Source organism: Antechinus flavipes, chromosome 6 (genome assembly GCF_016432865.1).
Source record: "Antechinus flavipes isolate AdamAnt ecotype Samford, QLD, Australia chromosome 6, AdamAnt_v2, whole genome shotgun sequence".
NCBI lineage: Eukaryota > Metazoa > Chordata > Mammalia > Dasyuromorphia > Dasyuridae > Antechinus > Antechinus flavipes.
Genome location: NC_067403.1, coordinates 96,164,825 through 96,185,703, shown reverse-complemented (window position 1 = coordinate 96,185,703; position 20,879 = coordinate 96,164,825). Strand labels below are relative to the sequence as shown.

The 20,879-nt window shown below is 37.2% G+C and overlaps 1 protein-coding gene across 3 annotated transcripts in view; it reads right to left on the bottom strand.

Moving 5' to 3' along the window:
• The window catches only part of KLHL2 (kelch like family member 2), a 128,970-nt gene that overhangs the window by 8,426 nt on the left and 99,665 nt on the right, over nucleotides 1-20,879 (bottom strand). For all 3 annotated transcript variants that reach the window (XM_051963770.1, XM_051963772.1, XM_051963771.1), the window contains exons 8-13: nucleotides 19,962-20,111; nucleotides 13,684-13,801; nucleotides 8,286-8,483; nucleotides 7,151-7,252; nucleotides 6,175-6,303; nucleotides 5,710-5,850 (exon numbers count right to left, since the gene is read on the bottom strand). In XM_051963770.1, coding sequence (XP_051819730.1) covers nucleotides 5,710-5,850; nucleotides 6,175-6,303; nucleotides 7,151-7,252; nucleotides 8,286-8,483; nucleotides 13,684-13,801; nucleotides 19,962-20,111 — 838 coding nt within the window. The remainder of the gene's footprint in view (nucleotides 1-5,709; nucleotides 5,851-6,174; nucleotides 6,304-7,150; nucleotides 7,253-8,285; nucleotides 8,484-13,683; nucleotides 13,802-19,961; nucleotides 20,112-20,879) is intronic.

Below are 20,879 nucleotides of genomic sequence, written 5' to 3'. Positions count from 1 at the left end.
CCCTCCACACAAGCTATCAAATGAATACAAATGAGTAAATAAATCCCCCTGATAAGAATGACTCATGAAAATCCTTTTATCTAGGAGCACTATCATGTACTTAATGTCACACACACACACACACACACACACACACACACACACACACACACACACACACATTTTGACAGTACCCTGATGCTTCCCACAAACTGCCCATTTACTGCCACCCAAATTCAAATCTGAATCTGTTACTGTTTTAATTCCCAGTCCTTTTCACTGGGACTATCCAAATGCCATTGAAGTCAGTCCCTACATAAACAAAGAACTCCCCCCTTCTGCAGGAACTATTCCATTGGGAGAGATTCAATGATTAGGAAATTGCTGCAGACATCAAGCCAAAATCTGCCCCTTTGTAGCTTTGCCCTTGGCTACTCAGAGACTAAGGAATGACTTGCTTTCAATTACTTAGAGACCAGTTACTGCTTCCATATGACAAATATCTGACAGCAGGTGCTATCCCAATCCATCTGGCTTCAAGGTCCTTCATCAATTGCCTATGTCAGAGTTTCTGGCGCTTCCAATATTCTGGTCAATCTCTTTCAGACATTCTCTACTCTATGTCTTTCTCAAAACATGGTACCCCAAATCAAAAGCATAATTTACACTTATTTTCTTCATATTTCTTTACATTTATACACACAAACATATGTACACACAGTTGTATACATGAAATATGTTATATACCTGTGCATACACATACATATACGTATATTGAGGTTGGGAAAGGGACCCCAAAAGTTTAGGGTCACAGACTGATGGTGGCAAGGTACCTCAAAAGAATTTTCAGGCTTGCACCCATTTCCTAGTCAAAGGGCAAAGTTTACTGGAATGGTAACACCAATTCAAGTGGGGTAAGTTCCAGATGAGATTAGCAGAGAGCTAAGACAGTTTTCTATTACTGGCACACTAATTCTTTGGCCAGAGGCATGGCCACCTCCAGAATCTGGTTCTCACCGGACCATCAGATTATCACTATTGTCTCAGGCCTACCAGAGGCCAGACTATCAGAGCCTGGAACTGACTACCCTGAGGCCAGAAGCTATCGGGCTGAGGAGGAGTCTTTTCAGAATCAGATAGCTTCAACTGGGTGTGGAAATTTCCTAAGGCAGACTCCAGAGCCAGAAGATTTAAGAGTTATTATTAGAAAAAAGCGCCCCTAAAATCAGGAGACCTCAAAATCATTGTCGTCTCCCCTAAAAGCTATATGATATCACATATATGTCTATGTGTATGTTTATTCATTCAACAAACATTTATTAGGCACTTACAATGTGCCAGGAATTGTTCTAAGAACCTGGGATATAAAAAGAAGTAAAAGATATCCTACTCTCAAGGAGCTCACAATCTAATGAAGAAGAGAAAATGAAAATGAATACTGGATAAATAGAAATAATTAACAGAATGTAGGTACTGAAATTAAGGGAGGTTGAAGAATGCTTCCTGTAGAATGTGAGATCCAGCTGTTACTTAAAAGGAAACCAGGGGGATCAGGAGTTGGAATGGATGAAGAAGAGCATTCTAGAGATGGGAGACAAGCCAAAGAGTGTGCCCAGAACCAAGAGATGGAGAATCTCGTTCTGGAGGGTCAGAAAGATCACTGGATCCAGGAGTAAGTATTAAAAAGTAAGGGGCTGATTCTCCAATTGATAAATGGTCAAAGGATATGAACAGACAATTGTCAGATGATGAAATTGAAACTATTACCACTCATATAAAAGAGTGTTTCAAATAACTATTGATCAGAGAAATGCAAATTAAGACAACTCTGAGATATCACTACACACCTGTCAGATTGGCTAAGATGACAGGAAAAAATAATGATGAATGTTGGAGGGGATGCGGGAAAACTGGGACACTGGTGCATTGTTGGTGGAACTGTGAACAAATCCAACCATTCTGGAGAGAAATCGGGAATTATGCCCAAAAAGTTATCAAACTGTGCATACCCTTTGATCCAGCAGTGTTACTACTGGGCTTATATCACAAAGAGATACTAAAGAAGGGAAAGGGACCTGTATGTGCCAAAATGTTTGTAGCAGCCCTGTTTGTAATGGCTAGAAACTGGAAAATGAATGGATGCCCATCAATTGGAGAATGGCTGGGTAAATGAATGTTATGGAATATCATTGTTCTGTAAGAAATGACCAGCAGGATGAATACAGAGAGGCTTGGAGAGACTTACACGAACTGATGCTAAGTGAAATGAGCAGAACCAGGAGATCATTATACACTTCAACAATGATACTGTATGAGGATGTATTCTGATGGAAGTGGATTTCTTTGACAAAGAGACCTAACTCCATTTCAATTGATAAATGATGGACAGAAGCAGCTACATCCAAAGAAAGAACACTGGGAAACGAATGTGAACTATTTGCATTTTTGTTTTTCTTCCCGGGTTATTTTTACCTTCTGAATCCAATTCTCCCTGTGCAACAAGAGAACTGTTAGGTTCTGCAAACATATATTGTATCTAGGATATACTGCAACATATCCAACATATATAGGACTGCTTGCCATCTAGGGGAGGGGGTGGAGAGAGGGAGGGGAAAAATTGGAACAGAAGCGAGTGCAAGGGATAATGTAAAAAAAATTACCCTGGCATGGGTTCTGTCAATATAAAGTTGTTATAAAATAAAATAAAATATTAAAAAAAAAAAAAAAAAAAAAAAAACTAAGGGGCTGGATAGGTGGAGAGGGCCAGGCTTTGAACGCCAAACATTGAATGAGCTCCTAGAAGGGAATCCCTGGAATTTATTGATTGGCGGTAGGGGTAGGTGGTGAGATGATCAGACCTGCACTTTAGGAAAGTCACTTTGGTGGCTGAATGGAGGATGGATTGGAATGGGGAGAGATGTGAAGCAGGCGGACCAGAGGATCTCAGTGGAGGAAAAGGGACATATTCAAGAGATGTTGCAAAGATGAAGTTGACAGGTCCAGACAACAACTTGAATTGGGAAGCGGGTGGTGAGACATAATGAAGAGTCTAGAATAACTTCTAAGTTGTGAGTCTGAGGAACAGGGAAGGGAAGGTAGGAGGTGTGGGAAAGTTTACAGGGAAATTAGTTGGACATAATGAGTTTTAAGTTGTCTACTGAAATATATTCTTGGTTTCCCTGTTAAATATGCAAGATTTTTGTGAGTAGGGATTGTTCTATTCTTTGTATCTCTATCTGTGCATAGTACTTAATAAATTACTGGGAGATGGTAGAAAAATTATCACCTCTCTTGTTTTGGATACAATGCCTTTTTTAATGAAGGCTCAGAAAACTCAGTGTTTTGGCTGGCATGTCCCTCTACTGATGGCTACTCCATTTAGGTCTTTTTCACAGGAATTGCTGTCTATCTAAACTTTTCTCATTATGTATTTGGAAAATTGATTTTTCTCAATCCAAACTGAGAACTTTTATAACTATTATTTATTCTTTTAAAATTCAATTCAGTCATCATTCTAACCCCCATTAAGATCTTTCTGGACTCAGGTTCCATCATCCAGCCTGACTGTGATATCTTCAAGCCTTGTATCATCTGTAATTTTAACAAGTAGGCATTTGTTTAAGTTAAAATGTTTAAGCTAAAAATGAACTACAGAACTCTAAGGACATTTTGTTATTTCTTGACTTTCTGCTGGTTATATACATAATCTCTTCCATCAAGCTTCTTGCTAAAGGATTTTAGAAGATAAGAAAAAAGTGTGTGTGTGTGTGTGTGTGTGTGTGTGTATAAAGAGACTTTAAAATTGTATATTTATAAAGAGAAAAATATACATAAAATGGCCTTAGCTTTTTAGCTGTCATATCACATTGATTTAGATTGAGCCTATAGTCTATTTAAACTCCCAGATAATATTTCAGACAAAAGCTTTAGTAATAACCATGCTTCCCTCACCTTATATGTGAAGTTGTTTTTAGGCCCAAAAAATAAATCTTTTTTTCTATTTATTGTTATTAATTTTCTTCTTGCTGGTTTGAGCCCAATGCTCTACTCTGGCAAGATCTTTCTGGATCTTATTTATTCCTCCAAACTTTGTGGCACTTCCATATCTGATAAATTAAGAAGATGGTGGGCTCAAAATGAGAAGTGGATTTCTGAATAATAGATTAAAAGATAGCAATAGTATCTGATGAAGGCAGGGAGCAGAGGGGAAGATGTCTAGGCTGGGATTTTCTAATCTAAATCTAAATCTAAGCAAAAAATAAAAAAATAAAAAAACCTGGAAAGGACAACACTGTTTATGTATATGTAGTAAACCATATAAAAGAAAAAAGTAGTTACAATAAAGGAAGAATAAGAGATCACAAGAGAGAAAATCCAAGAAAGAAGCCAGTAGTAACTTAGGAATTCAAAAGTCACAACAAATGAACAGTGTTTGGAGAAAAAAAGCAGGAGAACCAGAAGTCTTAATACAAGGAGACTCATTTAATCCCAACAATATCAGAGATTTGGTGGGAAGGAATGTACAATTAGAATATAGTTCTGGAGAGGTCTACCCTATTCAAAAGTAATAGAACGGAAATAAGGGGATAATACAGTATATTAGAAAGGTAGACTTGTGTATGCAGGTCTAGGAATCAGACCTGGAGAGAATGATGGAAAACATTTGAGTGAAGAGTATTAGAAAGAAAAAGAAAAAGAACTAATTTCTTTGTGAAAGAGATAGACTTGTATATGGGGGTCTAGGAATCAGACCTGGAGAGAATGATGGAAAGCATTTGGGTGAAGAGTATCAGAAAGAAAAATAATTAATTTCATTGTTAGAGTATATATACTATTAACCCTTTGGAGAGAAAGAGAAAATCAGTGAGGAGTTCTGGAAACAGATCAATCATTTGATAAGTAGCATTAAATAGCCATGTTAGGAGATATCAATTAACCATAAATCTGCCAGAGTAGAAACAAAGCAAGGCTAGGCAGTACCTAATGCCCTAAAATTCTTACAAGGGAAATCAGCCCCAAGGAGATGTAAAACTTAAGAATAGAATTCTCAAGATCCAAAGGGAAGCAATTTGAATGAGAAGAAAAAATGATGAGAATCACCTAAAGTCTGATATGAATGCACAAGGGATTCACCAAAATCACTTATATTTTAGAAAAATGTGTTCAGAGCAGGTTTTTTATTTTGCAATCATTTTCGGTCTTGTCAAAGTCTCTGTGACCCCATTTGGGATTTTTTTGGCAAGATACTGGAGCAATCTGCCATTTCCTTCTCCAGCTCATTTTACAGATGAGGAAACAGGCAAACAGGTTTTAGTGACTTGCCTAAGATCACACAGATTACTAAATGTCTGCAGTTGGATTTTTAACTCCAGACCTGGCACTTGACCCATGGTGCCACCTTGCTGCTTCGGGGCACACAAGAGAACATAATTATAAGAACATGGCATGGTTCCTCCTGGAAATTAATTTTCTTTACTTTGTTTCTTCTTCCACTTTGTCTCGAGACCCTAAATTAATACGTGACTTCTGCTCTGTCTTTATAAATGTTTACAATTACCAAACTGATTGGACAACTATTCTAGTCAGTTTTGCTACTGTAGGTGAAAAATCATCTCTGGGGCATGTTACGAGATTGTTGGATTTTTACGTAATTAATCATGAGCCCTATTCGTTAAAAAGCCTTAAAGCCAACTGCAAAAATAACTGCTCTTAAATGAAGGAATTAATTACCTGCGTTCCTTCTGCACATGTTCATATCTGCCACTTGTCTCCAGGTATTAGTGGCAGGATCATACACTTCCACACTTTTTCTTACTAATGGACCATCATGACCTCCCACGGCATAGAGTAAGTTGTTTAACACTCCAACCCCTAAAAAACACAAACAGAAGTAAATTGCAGCCAAGCCACACTTGTGCTGTGCCTCTTTTGTGCCTCAAAGTTGGCAGGGAAGGGAAACTGCTGCAAGCATGGTGGTACCGAAGGGAAATGGAGATCCCCACAGGACCCCAATAGCCATTGCTGAAATAAGGGCACTAAATTGAACGAGAAGAATCAGGCAGACAAAGCAAGATGGTAGCATTGGTTTTCCAATTCTTCCCAGGTGATACAAAGAGATGCTAATGAATTATATCCTTCCTCTGTGTGCATGCAGCTGCCCCTAGAGTTCAGGTGCTCACTAGGGCCTGCACTTACCCGCTCCACTCCTACGTGTGCTCATTTCTGAGATATAGCTCCACTCGTTTGTTGCCGAATTATAACACTCCACGGTGCTGAGACACTGGCGGGACGCTCCATCGTAACCCCCCACAGCGTACAACAAGCCTAGAAGCAGGATTGCAAGGAGAACCAGATGTGTAAAAGGTCCTGGTTAAGAAAGTGTCAAGGCTGCTTTTCTCTCTCAGTAGCAATATGAATTCTTCCTTAATAACATATTTTTGTATAAGGTATTTTAGAAAATTGTCTAATAGTAATACAACTGCTTATAGATAAAGGGATGGTCAAAGGGTCAGAGGTGGAGAGCTAGAAAGGATCTCAGGGGCTATCTAGTTAAACCTCCACATTTTACAGGTGAGGAAACTGAGGCACGAGGAGGATAAATGATGTATTGTGGACAAGGCATCACCAGGCACTGTGATAAGCTACTAAGGACAAGAGACAGCTGCCACCTGTAAATAGTTTAAGAGTCTAAATTTGTATTAGAGTGATTTGTGTATAGTGCTTTGGTGGTAAAAGGGATTAAGTCTGGACCTGGAATCAAGACCTGAATTCAAATCCTTCTTCAAACACTTTTATATTGTGTAACTCTGAGCAAGTTTATTTTACCCGTGTCTGCCTCAGTTTCCTCATCAGGATTTTTATGAGAATAAAATGAGATAATGTTTGTGAAGTGCTATATAAATGCTGGCAATTTTTATTCCCTGGACTTCTTGAGGATTCAGTTTCCTTATCTATAAAATGAGAGGGTTGAACAAAATGGTATTGGAGAAACCTTATGGAACGATTTGATCCTATAAACTCTACTGTCCTTTCTAATTCTTAAAACAAGATTATATGCTTCTAATTTTAGAATATGGAAGAAGATCCCATTGCCCTCACCTCTAAAATTCAGGAAACCTTATTCCCAGAAACAGAAAATGGAGACTCCAATGAACTTCTAGTACATACATACCTCCAACAACCCCCACACCAACACTGCTCCTTCTAGTATTCATTGGTGCAACATGGAACCATTCATTAGCCTTCATGTTATATGCTTCCACAGATGATAAACCTGCAACAAACCCCAATACATCATTATTCTTTCTAGAGACAAATACTATCATTTGCAGACTCTGTAGGCTTTATTTCTTCTTCTAAAATTTAAAATAATTGAACTTTTTTTCTTTTAATATGAGTTGTTTTCAAGGCCACTTAAATTAGCTATGCTAATTAAGATTATATAAAGAAAAAGAAAATAACAGAATATATAACCAAGTTTACAGAGGTGTTACATCAAAGGGTCAAAGGTGGAGAGCTAGAAGGGATCTCAGGGGCTATCTAGTTAAACCTCCACATTTTACAGATGAGGAAACTAAGGCACTAGTTGAACAAGGCAGCATTAACAGGAAATATGTCCTCAATGGTCAGAAGTTCCCAAGTTCCCATCTCTGATACTACTGGCTATGTGAACCTAACTGGATGTCCCAAGATTATAAATTGCATATCAGATAAAGCTCTTTATGAGACAAGGGCGTTTAGATTGTCCTTACACTCATGTAATCAGGGACCCAGATCAAAACAGGCAGATAGATATGGTATAGAGGGTAAAGGGCAGGCTTTGAAGTCAGGAGACGTGGGTTAAATCCTTCTCTTAAGAACAATAATCATTGTATCATTTAAGCTTTCAGTGATGTCCCAGCAATTTTTAAAGACTATTAGTTACAACATATTTCTACCATACATATATATTGGACTTCTTGTCATCTAGGGGAGGGGTATGGGGGAAGGGGAGGAAATTGGAACACAGGGTTTTGCAAGGGCTAATGTTGAAGAATTGTCCATTGTTTATAAAAATAAAAAGCTTTAATAAAAAAATTTAAAAAGACTTAGTTATAGAATAGCTGCTGACCCTGTCTCCTCTGAGAAAATAAAAGATCTGGGCAAAAAAAAAAAAAAAAAAATCATATTATCAGTGCAAGATTATTTTAAAAATCTCTCTCATTTAGAAACAATGAAACGTCCTCAAACATTGAAGTGTTTAGTTTGATTTTACTTGACTGTGTGAATGGCCATAGCAAAGAAGAGAAAAGCAGGAGAAAATTTACCTGTACTTCCATCAAATCCCCCGACTGCATACAACAAGCCATTTAACACAGCAGCTCCCAGAGTGCTCCTCCGATCCCGCATGTTAGCAACACTGGTCCACTGATCTTTAACTGGATCATAGGAATCGACAGTTCGAACTCTTAATGAGCCATTGAAACCTCCCACGGCAAAAACGAGGCCAGCCATGTAGACCATACCTGTGAGAAGAACACATCCCTGAGTACCACGTCATGTTCAATGTACCACCTCTGAATGAAGATTGCTTTGAGACCCATCAAATGCTCCTGATTTGTACCTAAGACCTAATGAGACACTGGCCAAATGTATCTGGAGAATAAATGCTTACCTGCGTGCTTGGAGAATGACTGAGTTTTTATTCTTTTCTGTGTTTAAAACAAGAGAGATACAAACTATCATGGTATGGAAGGCTTTATGGATAGGTTTAGATTGTAAGCTCCTTGCAGGCAGAAATTGCCTTTTTAATTAATTGTATCCTCAATGTTTAGCATAGTGCCTATTTGCTTAAAAAACAATAAATGCTTATCATGCAGTAAATAAACTCTGAGTAGGGCCAAAGATTCTTATCTTTGAACTCTTGAATAAGAGAATGATACAATAAGAGGCATCTGTAGCAGCATTTTTTCTTGTAGATATGCCTCTTCTAAGCACATGCCCTGATTGTTCTTGGTTTCTAATATTAGGGTATGTTATACAAAATTAATTTAAAATCCAAATAAAACATACATGAGGTTCAAAATAGAAAACATGAAGAAAAAGTCATTCAGGTTCAAATAGGTAGGTAATCAAAGAAATAATTAAAGATCATTTAAGTCTATACCTTCTTGAAAAAGCTACATTAACCAAGTGGTGCTTGAAATCCACACCACAATATTTTGTATCTATCTTGTATTAAAGGACCAAAACTTAATATGCCATTTATTTATTCCACAAACATTTCAATACTACAATTAATTAAAAAGGCAATTTCTGCCTGCAAGGAGTTTACAATCTAAACCTATCCATAAAGCCTTCCTTGATCACTCCAATATGAAGTTATCTCATAGAATTGTTGTTAATACAACTTATTTGCAATTAATCATGTCTAATGATGCTACTTCTATTGTCTTAAACAATTATCTTCTATCCCAAATGGAATCTATATCCCCAGAGAACCAAAACTTAAGACGTCATTAATTTATTCCACAAACATTTCACAGCTTAAAAGGTGATGTCCTGTGCTAAACACTGAGAGAGAAAGAGATGAACAAGACAAGATATATATACCTTTAAGGAACTTAAAGTTTTTATTTTGTATGTTTGATAATACTTAGGGCAGTTGTTTGTCTTAAAAACAGTTATTAGATATTGCTTTAATTTTAAGGATTTCAGGATTGGGATGAATTAATCATTCCAATAATCAATAAGTATTTACTGCACCAGGCATAGGAATATAAGTAAAAAGAATGAAGCAATTTTTACTTGCAAGGAATTATCATTCTAATAAGAAAGGGAGAACATAAATAAAAAAGAAATAAATCATAAAGATATTTTTATTATTGTTCAGTCATTTTTAGTTAAGCACTACTCCATGACTGCACTTGGGGTTTTCTCAGCAAACATACTCGAATGATTTGCCATCTCTTTCTTCAGCTCATTTTACAGATAAGGAAACTGAGGCAAACAGGATTAAGTGACTTGCCCCAAGTCACAGTTAGTGAGTGTCTGAGACCTGATGTGAGCTCATGAAGATGGTCTTTCTGACTCCAGGGCCAGCACTTTATTTACTGTGTCATCCAGCTGCCTTTTGAAGGTTATTTTAAAAAGCTATAAAAATGCAAGATGTCTGGCTGAGATCTTTATCTTCCTCTCAGTCTTCCTGTTCAGATATCCCTAGCTAGTTATCTAACTCTAACTCCCAAGGCATTCAGTATACTGAGAACTGAAATTGTGGACTGCAATATAATATAGTGGATAGGGGGCTGAGGCTCGATGCACTGAGGTCCCAAGCACATGAGGCTAAATAGTAATTGGACCATACTCTATTAATATATAAGCTTGGAGAAAGGATGGGCCCCACCCACTCTTTGTGCAAGTCCTGATGTGTTGTATAGGAAATGACGTTTTTGGTGGGTGGAGAGAGTGGGGTGGAAAGGGAAACAGAAAGAGAGACTGCTGGCTGGCGTGGTGAATTTAAAGCACTGTCTCCCCTTAAAATATCATATAATGGTTGTAACTGATAGGTAGTCAAGCCTAACACTGGTCGCATCCATTGGATATCTCCTATCAATTTCTGAAAATCATTTAAGGTGTTTAGCTTTTCTGTTCTTAAGGACAGTTTTTGTACTGTAAACACCTTAAGGTATACTTCATATCCTAAATATTGAAAAGGAGCATGTCTTTGAATTTTTTCTTCAGCTATGTACAATTTGTAATTCCTTAGTGTTTCTATGGTGTTTTGCAGACATGCTTCTAGCATTTGTTCCTCAGGTGCACATCCCAGTATATCATCCATATAATGTAATAGCATAACTTTTGGAAATGCTTTTCTTACTAGAGCAAGAGCAGCAGCAACATACATTTGACACATAGTGGGGCTATTTTTCATTCCCTGTGGCAAAACTGTCCATTCATATCTTTTATAAGGCTCAGCTAAGTTAACGCTGGGCACTGAAAAGGCAAATCTTTTCATATCCTCCTTATCCAGAGGGATAGAAGAGAAACAATCCTCAATATCTATGACCCAAAGAGGCCATTCTCTAGGCAATTGAGTAGGAGATGGAAGTCCAGGCTGAAGAGTTCCCATAGTTTCCATCTATTCATTCACCTTTCTTAAATCAGTGAGCGTCCTCCATTTTCCAGATTTCTTTTTTACAACAAACACTGGGGAATTCCAAGGACTTAGAGAAGGTTGTAAGTGCCCTTGTTCAAGCTGCTCCTGTACTATATCTAATAAGGCCTGAATTTTATCGCTACCTAAGGGCCACTGTTCTATCCACACTGGTGTATCAGTTTTCCATTGGATAGGAACAGGTGAAAGTGTTGGCAGGCCTTCAACATAGCCCTTTATACTATTAACTTCTTGATTTTTGACAAAGATGCACTGGCTCCGGCAGATAGGTTTTATAACCCACCAGAAGGGCAGTGTCCAGTGCGAGCAGCTCCACTATCTTTAAATAATTGCCAGGTGATGTGGAGAGACCCAAAAAGTGGTGAATGGAAGGGACCAGACAGGCTAACTGCTTGGGGGAGAGGATTTGCTTGTATCTCTACAGATGGAGAAGGAATCAGATGGGTGCCAACAAGCCATATTCGCCTTGTCCATCGCAGAGAGAAGGAGCAGACCCTTGAAAGGAAGGAGAAGACCCAAGAAACATCGGGTGGTTCTGTTGCTGACTGTGCTCACCATTGAAAGAGTGTGGCAGTTATGGCGTTTGACTCATGGACATAGAAAATTGTTGGACTTCAAAACCCTCAGGAATCATTGGATTCTCTGAGACATGATAAGATTGTTGTAGGACTTGAAAACCCTCAGGAATCATTGGATTCTTTGAGACATAAGACTTGAAAGCCCTCAGGAATCATTGGATTTTCTGAGAAATGATAAGACTGTTACAGGACTTCAAAATCTGCTGGAATCATTGGATTCCCTAACATATAAAAAGACTTTTGCAGGACTTCAAAAACTTGGGGTGATCATTGGATTCAATGTGAAGCAATGGACAATAGATTGGTTTTGGACTATCTTTTGGCTGCTGAAGAAGGCGTATGTGTGACTGCTGTTTACATACTCTCCTTCTAGGACTTCTGGCAATCTTTTACAACACAATGTTGATTTATATTGTTTGTTATACCGTTACTTGGGTGTGTATAATTCATGTTTGTTACACCACATCGAGCCTGCACTGACTGTGGGGAGGGTCATCACTAATAGCCTCTGCATTATTGCTATGTGCTTGTGTAATACCTCCCATGCTGATGGGTTTGTGCATAATAAGACCTCTCAGCCCAGAAACCTGCTAACAACCCCCACTTCCCTTTGGTGCTTTTCTTCTCCCTTCCTGAGATCAGGGAGGGCGTGATTATCTCCTTTTTAGTGCTTTAATATCCCTTCCTGAGAAGTCAGGGGGGTCATGATCACCTGCTGTTCGGTGCTTTCACCTCCTTTCCTGAGAAGTCAGGGAGGGTGTGATCACCTCCCCTTGGAGGCTCTGACTTCCCTGAGGAGTCAGGGATGGCATGACCACCTGTATTCTAAAACAAAAGAAAGCGGGAGATGTAATGGGCTGAGGCTCACGTTGATGCACTGAGGTCCCAAGCACATGAGGCTAAATAGTACTTGGACTATACTCTATTAATATATATGCTTGGAGAAGGAATGGCCCCGCCCACTCTTTGTGCAAGTCCTGATGTGTTGTATAGGAAATGACGTTTTTGGTGGGTGGAGGCAGGGGAGTGGAAAGGGAAGCAGAAAGAGAGACTGCTGGCTGGCGTCTTGTTACAGCTGCTCACACTGCTATCGTGACCGTCCTTCACCTCCAATCCCCCTCTGCTAGCTGGCTTCCTGTTTGCCCATATTGCTATTGCAATCCTTCTTCACCTCTTCACTTCAATAAAGATTGAAGATATTTCCCTTAACCTGAATTCCTGACTCCGACTGATTTTAAATATGTGGTCATCACAGATACCCTTTATAGCACATTACACTTGTGCATACAAATGGAATCACTCCTCCCCAAGCCCATTATTACATACTATCAAAGCCTAACTGCACTGTATTGTTGACTGAAATGCCCACAATATAAAAAACATTGAAGTGTGTAGGACATGGAAGTCTAAAGTTCATGTTTAGCATTCATAAATACAAGAAGGACATTTTACTAGCCCCTGATGCCTTCATGAGTCAAATGCAACAAGAAGCAAGGGAAGTGACTGGGATCCAATGGATCCCTTCTGGAATCTAGCCAAGTGTCCATGTCTCCTTGAACTCCCCAAAATATATCCTATTTTTTGACCCATTCCTGACTACCTTATACCTGATGTACTTATGTTGTATAGAAACAGGGAACAAGGAAAGGATGGAGACAGGAAACTGTTGGGTTAGCCAAGTAGTACAGTGCATAGAGTCAGGAGGACCTGAGTTCAAATTTGTTGAATCAAGTCACTTACCCCCAATTACCTCAAAAAAAAAAAAAAAAAGACAGGAAGCTTAAAAAAAATCATAGTAAATACTATTGTAGATTGCAAAGTGCTTCTGAGTTACAGGACTCAGTTTAACAATTTTAATGCAAGTTTTTCTATGGGAGAGTCTTTTCTTTGTAAGGTGGCAGTGAGCTCCAGGCCCTTTGGGCTTGATCAGCATCCTTTAGCAGATGATGGTTATTGCATAAGTCCCCTTACCTGCTCGACATCGCCTGGAAGGCAACTCAGCGACCTGATGCCAGCGTTCTTCCTTGAAGTCGTAGCACTCCACGCTTCGAATAGCTTTTGGAGCTTGACCACCAACCACCACCATCAACTATAAAAGGAGAGACCAGAAAAACAACTGTTCACAAACATCGAATCACAGATTTTTAAATGTCTTGTGTAAGGTCTGAGTACGAGAGTGCTGGGGTAATGAAGGTAGAATGAGTTGGGAAGGAGAAAGGTGGGGAGTAGGGAAATACCTTGTAAACCGATATATAATAATTATCAAAGTATATAATAAACATCAATAAGGAGGAGGAGGAACGTCAGGGCTAAAAAGTCTAGAATATTTAGTAAAGAATTTCAGAAACTGTGATAAGTTTCTAGTCCTTTAAATAAAAGCAGTAAAAAAAAAAAAAAAAAGCAGTAAATAAATAAAAGCAGGATTTAAATTAAACAACAACAAAACTCCCATCAGCATGCAGTCAATCCTGACAAGTATTCATGTGGTAGCCAGGAGGATTCTGGTTCCCTAAGAATTAGAGGTTTAGTACTTTCCTATCTAAATCAAAAGATGAACATGAAATCAGTAGGTCTGGGCTAGAGCAGGGAGATAAAAGGTCAAGTGAGATGAAGAAGAGGAAAGATAGGGGAAAGAGAAGGGAGATGAAAAACAACTCAATAAAGTAAAAATGGGAATTCACAAGAGAACTTCCATACAGAATCACAACTAGATAGAGAGATCTGCCATGAGACAGAGCATAGAAATTTTTAGGAAGCATAATGACCCCAGGCACAGTAGTCTATTCTCCGAGTCTATGAGGGCATCAAACAAATTCAATCCTGTTTAGACGAGTATTTATTGGTACCCAGAATTTTGTATTATTCTAGGCACTGGAGTGGGAGAATGGAGGGGGAAAGAGAATAAAATGTAAAAGATTTAGGCCTTTTCTTCATGCTGATTACAAATCACAAAATACACATCTGTGTAACAATTAAAGAATAATATAAGACAATATATAATCAACATGTGCTATGGGAAATCAGGGAAAGATAGGAAAGCCTAAGCCTTGAAGAAAGGGGGTAAGTTACGGCTTTGTGGAGGCCCGATTCTTATCAGATTTAGAAACAAATTAGTTGTCTTTTTATAGACATGTATACATATTTTCTGATGACTCTTGAGAAACAAAAATGCTAAGAGAAAGAAATCATAACCTTAGCCATGTCATTGTAAAGAATGACAAGGAGCTTGGGGAAAAAAGGAATAAAATAAAGAAAAACTGAGGGTTCACATGGGAGAAAGGGAGAACACTATTTTCTAAGGCACTTCCTTTGGGTCAGTCTGCCAGGGCACTCTTGTCTCCTGGCGCCTTTCTCCTTCCCCTATATCTCCCCTAACTTTTCTGCTTCCCAACCCCACTTTTCCTTCTTACAGCTAAGTACGGATGCTAAGTCCCTTTCAGGATTTAGCCTGCCAGCTAAGGACATGCCCTAACCTCATGGGATGTTTCCTTTCTCCAGTAAATGGCAAGTTCCACTAGAAAACTTGCCCTTCTATCATTAAGCTTTAAAACTCCTTTTATATGCTCTCCCACTCTATTTCATATTTATCATTTCTGGTGTCTATCATATCCCTTCATTTTGTCTGTAATCTATTCCCTAAAATAAATCTACCTTTTGTCAAAGAAAATGGCCAATGTGAATTCTTCACATGACCGAACCCCAACTTTTAATATCTACCATCATCTGGTGTCTACATCACCCACATAATTTTGGGGTTCAAACCACATCACTATTAATGTATGCTTGATGAAAATTAAAAGTTTTCCTTTATGAAGCAAATCCAGATATGCATAAAATGCCAATGATAATATGTTAATTATTTTATGTCTCACAAAAAGGGAGCAGAGGGAAAAAAGTCAACATTTTTGTCTATTAAGGACAAAAAAGTAGCAGCATTATTTTATATTCACAAATGCACATTTATATGAATTCAAGAGAGGTACTAAAAGCATGGCAATCTGCTATTCAAACTATATAGCAATAACAAGATTAGAGAGAATAAAACTTGTGGGGAAAAGTAAGAGCAGTGATAATTACATGAGGTAAGGAGTTTATGCTAAAAATTCACTCTAATGTTGCCAACAAACAGTTGTTAGAAACTCTGAAGCTCTAATCTTTCAAAATTTCACAGGATCCCAGTTTTAAGAACACCATACTAATGGTGGGAGGGAAAAAGGAAACTGGAAATTGAGAAACTAAAAGGGACATAAAAACAGGATGGTATTTTAAACAAAAAGCTACAGATGAAACAAATTTGAGAGAAGGTTAAATAAGAATTTAATATCTGTCTTAAACTTGTCAGCAAGTAATTACACTATCCTAAATTTCCATTTCTTCATCTCTTGAAGATTAAATGGTAATTAGCATTTACAAAGTGCTTTAAGATTTAGTACTTTAGAAATATTATCTCATTTGATCCTCAAAATAATGCTGGGAGATAGGTTCTATTATTATCATCATCCCCATTTGACAGATGAAGAAACAAACAGATTTTAAGTGACTTGCTTAGGGGTCACTCCACTAATAAGTCTTTGAGATTGGATCTGAACTTGGGTGTCTATGACATTGGGTCCAGATTTCATCCACTGCATTTTCCTTCTCTTCCATAACTATAGTAACAATTTCAGCAATTCTAACAACGAAAAAAAAGTACAGGTACATAGCAATAAAATAGATTTTTATTTGTAAAAATATTTACAAATCCTAGACAGGCAGGGGATTCAAAATAGGGCTGTAAAAAGCATGAGATACAATATTAAAATGCTGAAAGGAAAGGAAAAACCAAGACACTTAAAATAACCTCTAGAGTTTCTGGAGATTAAAAAAAAATTCTGAAACAAAAACTATGGTTTCAGATAAGTGAAAATACTCACTCAATTCACAAAAATAAAACAAAACAAAACCTCCCCAAACAGCTACGAAAACTGATCAAAAATTCAATTAAAAAAAAAAAAAGAGTAAGACTGTGGGTACCAAGTACAAAGTAGAATCACTTTCAAGAAGAACCCTGAAAAATATTTCCCCAGGGGAATTCTTGCTCTTGGGTGCTGCGTAATTACCATTAACACTATTTTAGCTAAGAGGGGGAAAGAGAGGCGATTATTTTTAAAGATTCTGCTTATGTTTAAGAGTTTCCCCCAAAATGATAAACTGGAGTTCCTTATGGAGGACAAAATCTCGCGATGGGCTCTGATACACACAGGGATGAATTGAGCATGGAGTGAGTTCCTGGAGAACATATGGGACAAAAACTGTCATCCCAAAACAGGAAAACTCCAAGCAGAGATTTTTGCTTATAGAAATGTCAGACTGAAATTGGGACTAGAGCTGGGAGCCCCAAATAGGAAAATAAACAGCATCTGAAAGAGAGAAAACCTCTAAGGCTCATTACAGTGGACTAGCAGAATATTCTCTATTGAATTCATGACCATGAAAATCAAAGAATTAAGAGATCTATTAATATAAGGATTCTGGATGAACAATCAAAAATTATACATACTCTGAACAATTCAGGAATGGGATTCAAATAGATCAGATGCTCAAAAAGGAGAGAAAAGAGCAAGAGAAGAGGAAAAAAGGGATGAAGGGAGAGGAAAGGGAAAAGAAAACTGTTCAAATATTTTGCAAAAGTGTTCCAAGTATCATTCAAAGAATTCTGGAAAGTGACAAAGATAAGCTAGAAATGAGAAGTAAATGGAACAATACAGATTTTACTTGTGAAGGCCTTCAGATTAAAGTGACAGTAACAATGAATTAAATGTTAGAAAAGGGATTATGGAGAGTCTTTTGCAAATAGAGTGAAAAATGCTGGTGATAAAACAAACATAATTAAAGAAGTAGGTAAAGAGAAGGGCATGAAATTTAATTTGGCCAAGAAATGGAATTTTTTTTAAAATTTGGGTTTTTTAAAAGAATTTTTTAAAAAGATACTAAATAATATAGATGCAATGAACACTTGAAAGATTAGCTAAAGAAAAAAAAGCAGGTAAAGGAATATTTGTAAAAAGTGAACATGACTCAGATGGCATGCATACTAAGATATTAAGGGGACTAGCAAATGTACTTACTGAGCCCACTTAGAATAATTTTTTGTCAAATCTGGAGAATTGAGGAAAGATCAGAAAATCTGAAAAAGGCACATTTATTTTTAAAAACAAATGAGAAAATGAATGCCTTGAAACTACCTTGTGTTAAGAATGCTACTTCTTTGTGACCCAGATGTGTGATCACATTAGTGTCAGAAATTCCTCTATTATTTAGCATCTGAGTTACCTGAAGCATTAAGAGGTTAAATGGGAATTAGAAGTAAAACTTGAATCTAGACCTTCTTGACTTTGAAACTAGTCCTACAATCCACTATAGCCCTTTTTACATATTATATCCCTTATTATTTATTAAAAGTAAAACTAAATATTTTAAGAAGGAGTAAATCTAGCTAACCTCTGGAAGTGAAAGAATTATAAATAACAGGGAGTAGGAATATTTTTTAAAGCAGGCTCAATACAACTGCATGTGATATCAAAACCAATCAGTCAAATCCACTAATGACTTCTTTGTGGTTTAGAAACATCCTCATATGCACTGAAATTTTATTCAAACTGCAATGTATCAGTGGGCTGGAATTATAAAAGAATTAACCAGGGGGTGGTGCTGAAGTTCATTTCTAATTTAAAATATTTATTAACTCTCTAGAAAAATGAAAAAACAGCACATTGGCAAAATTATCAGATGATGCTAAGTTTAGAGGTATTGTTAACAATGGGAAAGAAAGAAAAATATTATCAATATAGACTCTTAGGAGCTAAAAATATGAATAAAACTACCCCCATGAAATTTAATTTGAAAAGAAGAAGGCTGAATATATGGGAAAGAAACTTCCAAAACACTGAATTTACTGAGAAAGGGATACCAGAAGGAAGTTAGCACACACACACATATACACTAAGACAAGAGAATAATGGACAAAAACAAATTAACTCATATTTCTTAAAACAATACAGGTTGCTTTAGTCAAAAAGTCATAAAAGTAATAAAAGGGAGGCAGCAGATGACAGTTTATCCTCTACAAGTCCTAGTGAGGTCATCCCCAAGATATACTCCAAAGAACAGGGTCTTAATTATCATAAAAAGAAATCCCACATAGAAAAATAAAACTGAAAGGGTTTTTTTTTTTAATGATGAAAAACAAGGCAGTAAAAAAATGAATGGTTTTGTTAAGGAAGAAATGAAAGAACAAAATATCACAGATTTAAAGATGAAAGTACCCTCAGAGTTCATCTACTTCAACTCCTTCAATTTACAAATAAGCAAACTGAGGGCCAGAGAAGAAAGGAGAGAAAAACAAAGATTTTCCTGAGGGCAGAGAGAGCAAGGCTGTGAGAAGAGGGATTTAAATTGAGTGTGAATTGAGCTTTAATTTCTAAAATGCTTAAGAATCAGGAAAACAGAAGATGAGGGTGGTAGAAAATGAATGGATTAAAAATAAGAGAAATCCATCTCCAAAATTTTGAAAACTAAAACAATTTTTTCAAAAAATGGGTTCATCTGACCAATTTTTTTTTGTTTTTAGTTTATTTTTACAAGGCAATTGGAGTCAAATGATTCATCCAAGCATCTCGTTGTTGTCAAGTGTCTGAAGTCAAATTTGAACTTGGGTCCTTCTGACCTCAGGGGCAGTGTTCTATGTACTGAAGCACCCCACAACCCCTCCATTTGACATCTGGTATGGTATCACTAGGAACAACTTTTCAAGTGTAAGGGAGGAATTAAATATCTTTTTCTAATTCTGGCTTGAAATAAGAGTTCTTAACTTTAGCACCTGTGAACTTTGATTTCAAAAACATCAAAATATACATATAATTTGTTTCCTTTGTAATTCATTTTTTACATTTAAAAACATAATTCTGAGAAGGAATTAGACTACCAAATGGGTCTATGATACTCCCAAACTTAAAATTCTTCTGCTGTGAAATAACTCTGAAATCTAGCTTTCCAATTTAATAAATATCTAATTTTAGGAGCCTTCTCCTCCTGATACTACAATTAGATTAATTAACTCCCCTTAGTTCTTAGTTCTATAATTAGAATGAATAAAACTCTGAAACAACCAAATGTCATTTGGGCATGAGAGACATTTGGTAATTTATGGGGGGAAAACACAAAATCTGGAAAAGAATCTTGAGAGGAGCCCCTGGCTTGGAAGCTCTTACCTTGGGCAGGCTCATGGGCGTTCGCAGCCGAGTCCGGGCGCTCTTCATTAGTGTGCGCTGCTCGGAGGGCAGCAGGTGGTACTTCATGGCTTCAATGAGGTAATCTTTGCAAGCGCTGCTGTTCTTCACTAGGGTTTCTTCTTCCACCCTCTACCAAAAAAAGATAGATTGGTAAATTCCATTAGAGATGAGGAATTGAGGGGTGGGAGACAAGGATCCTCCAAATACCACAAAAAAATGACAATCCCAAGGAAATGCAGCCAAGAAGGCAGGAGAAGAAAAATTAAGACGTTGTCTCAATGAGCTAAATGGCCTGGTGGGGAAATTATGGAGGGAACAGGATGCTTGACAGTATTTAACAATCAGCTCTCTTTGGGGAGGTGGGGTGGGGGGGAATCTATTTGTGGCACATTTTAAAATTAAATTTGCTTTATTAATAATTCTTTCATCACTTTCTTAAGTGGAGATGTTTCACAAAATAGGCTATTAACCAAGGTCTGATTTGTAAAAATTGTCAATTTTCAAGGTGTAAATGCTCACACTGACAAGTTAACAATGGGCTCAAGTAGTTACAAATTGGAATGGAAGTAATAACAACAACAACAAAAAAGAAGACAAGGAACAATGTTGTATGAATGCTTGAGGAAGCATCATTTCCATATTATTTTAAAATGAAGCCAAATAGTAAGAGGAAAAAAATCCCTGACTATGGCAAGAAAGCTAGGTCACGGAAATGCTACATGAAGTATATACAATAAATCATCCAAAAAAAGTTTTTTAAAAATACTTTAAAACCCTACTTTCCTATTACAGGTAATAATATCCCTTGCTGTAATTAACTTTAGAATGAGGTGAATCTTTAAAAGTGAAAAGTAAAACTCCAGCCAACCTCATCATTTCTTGTCTATCTATTAAAAC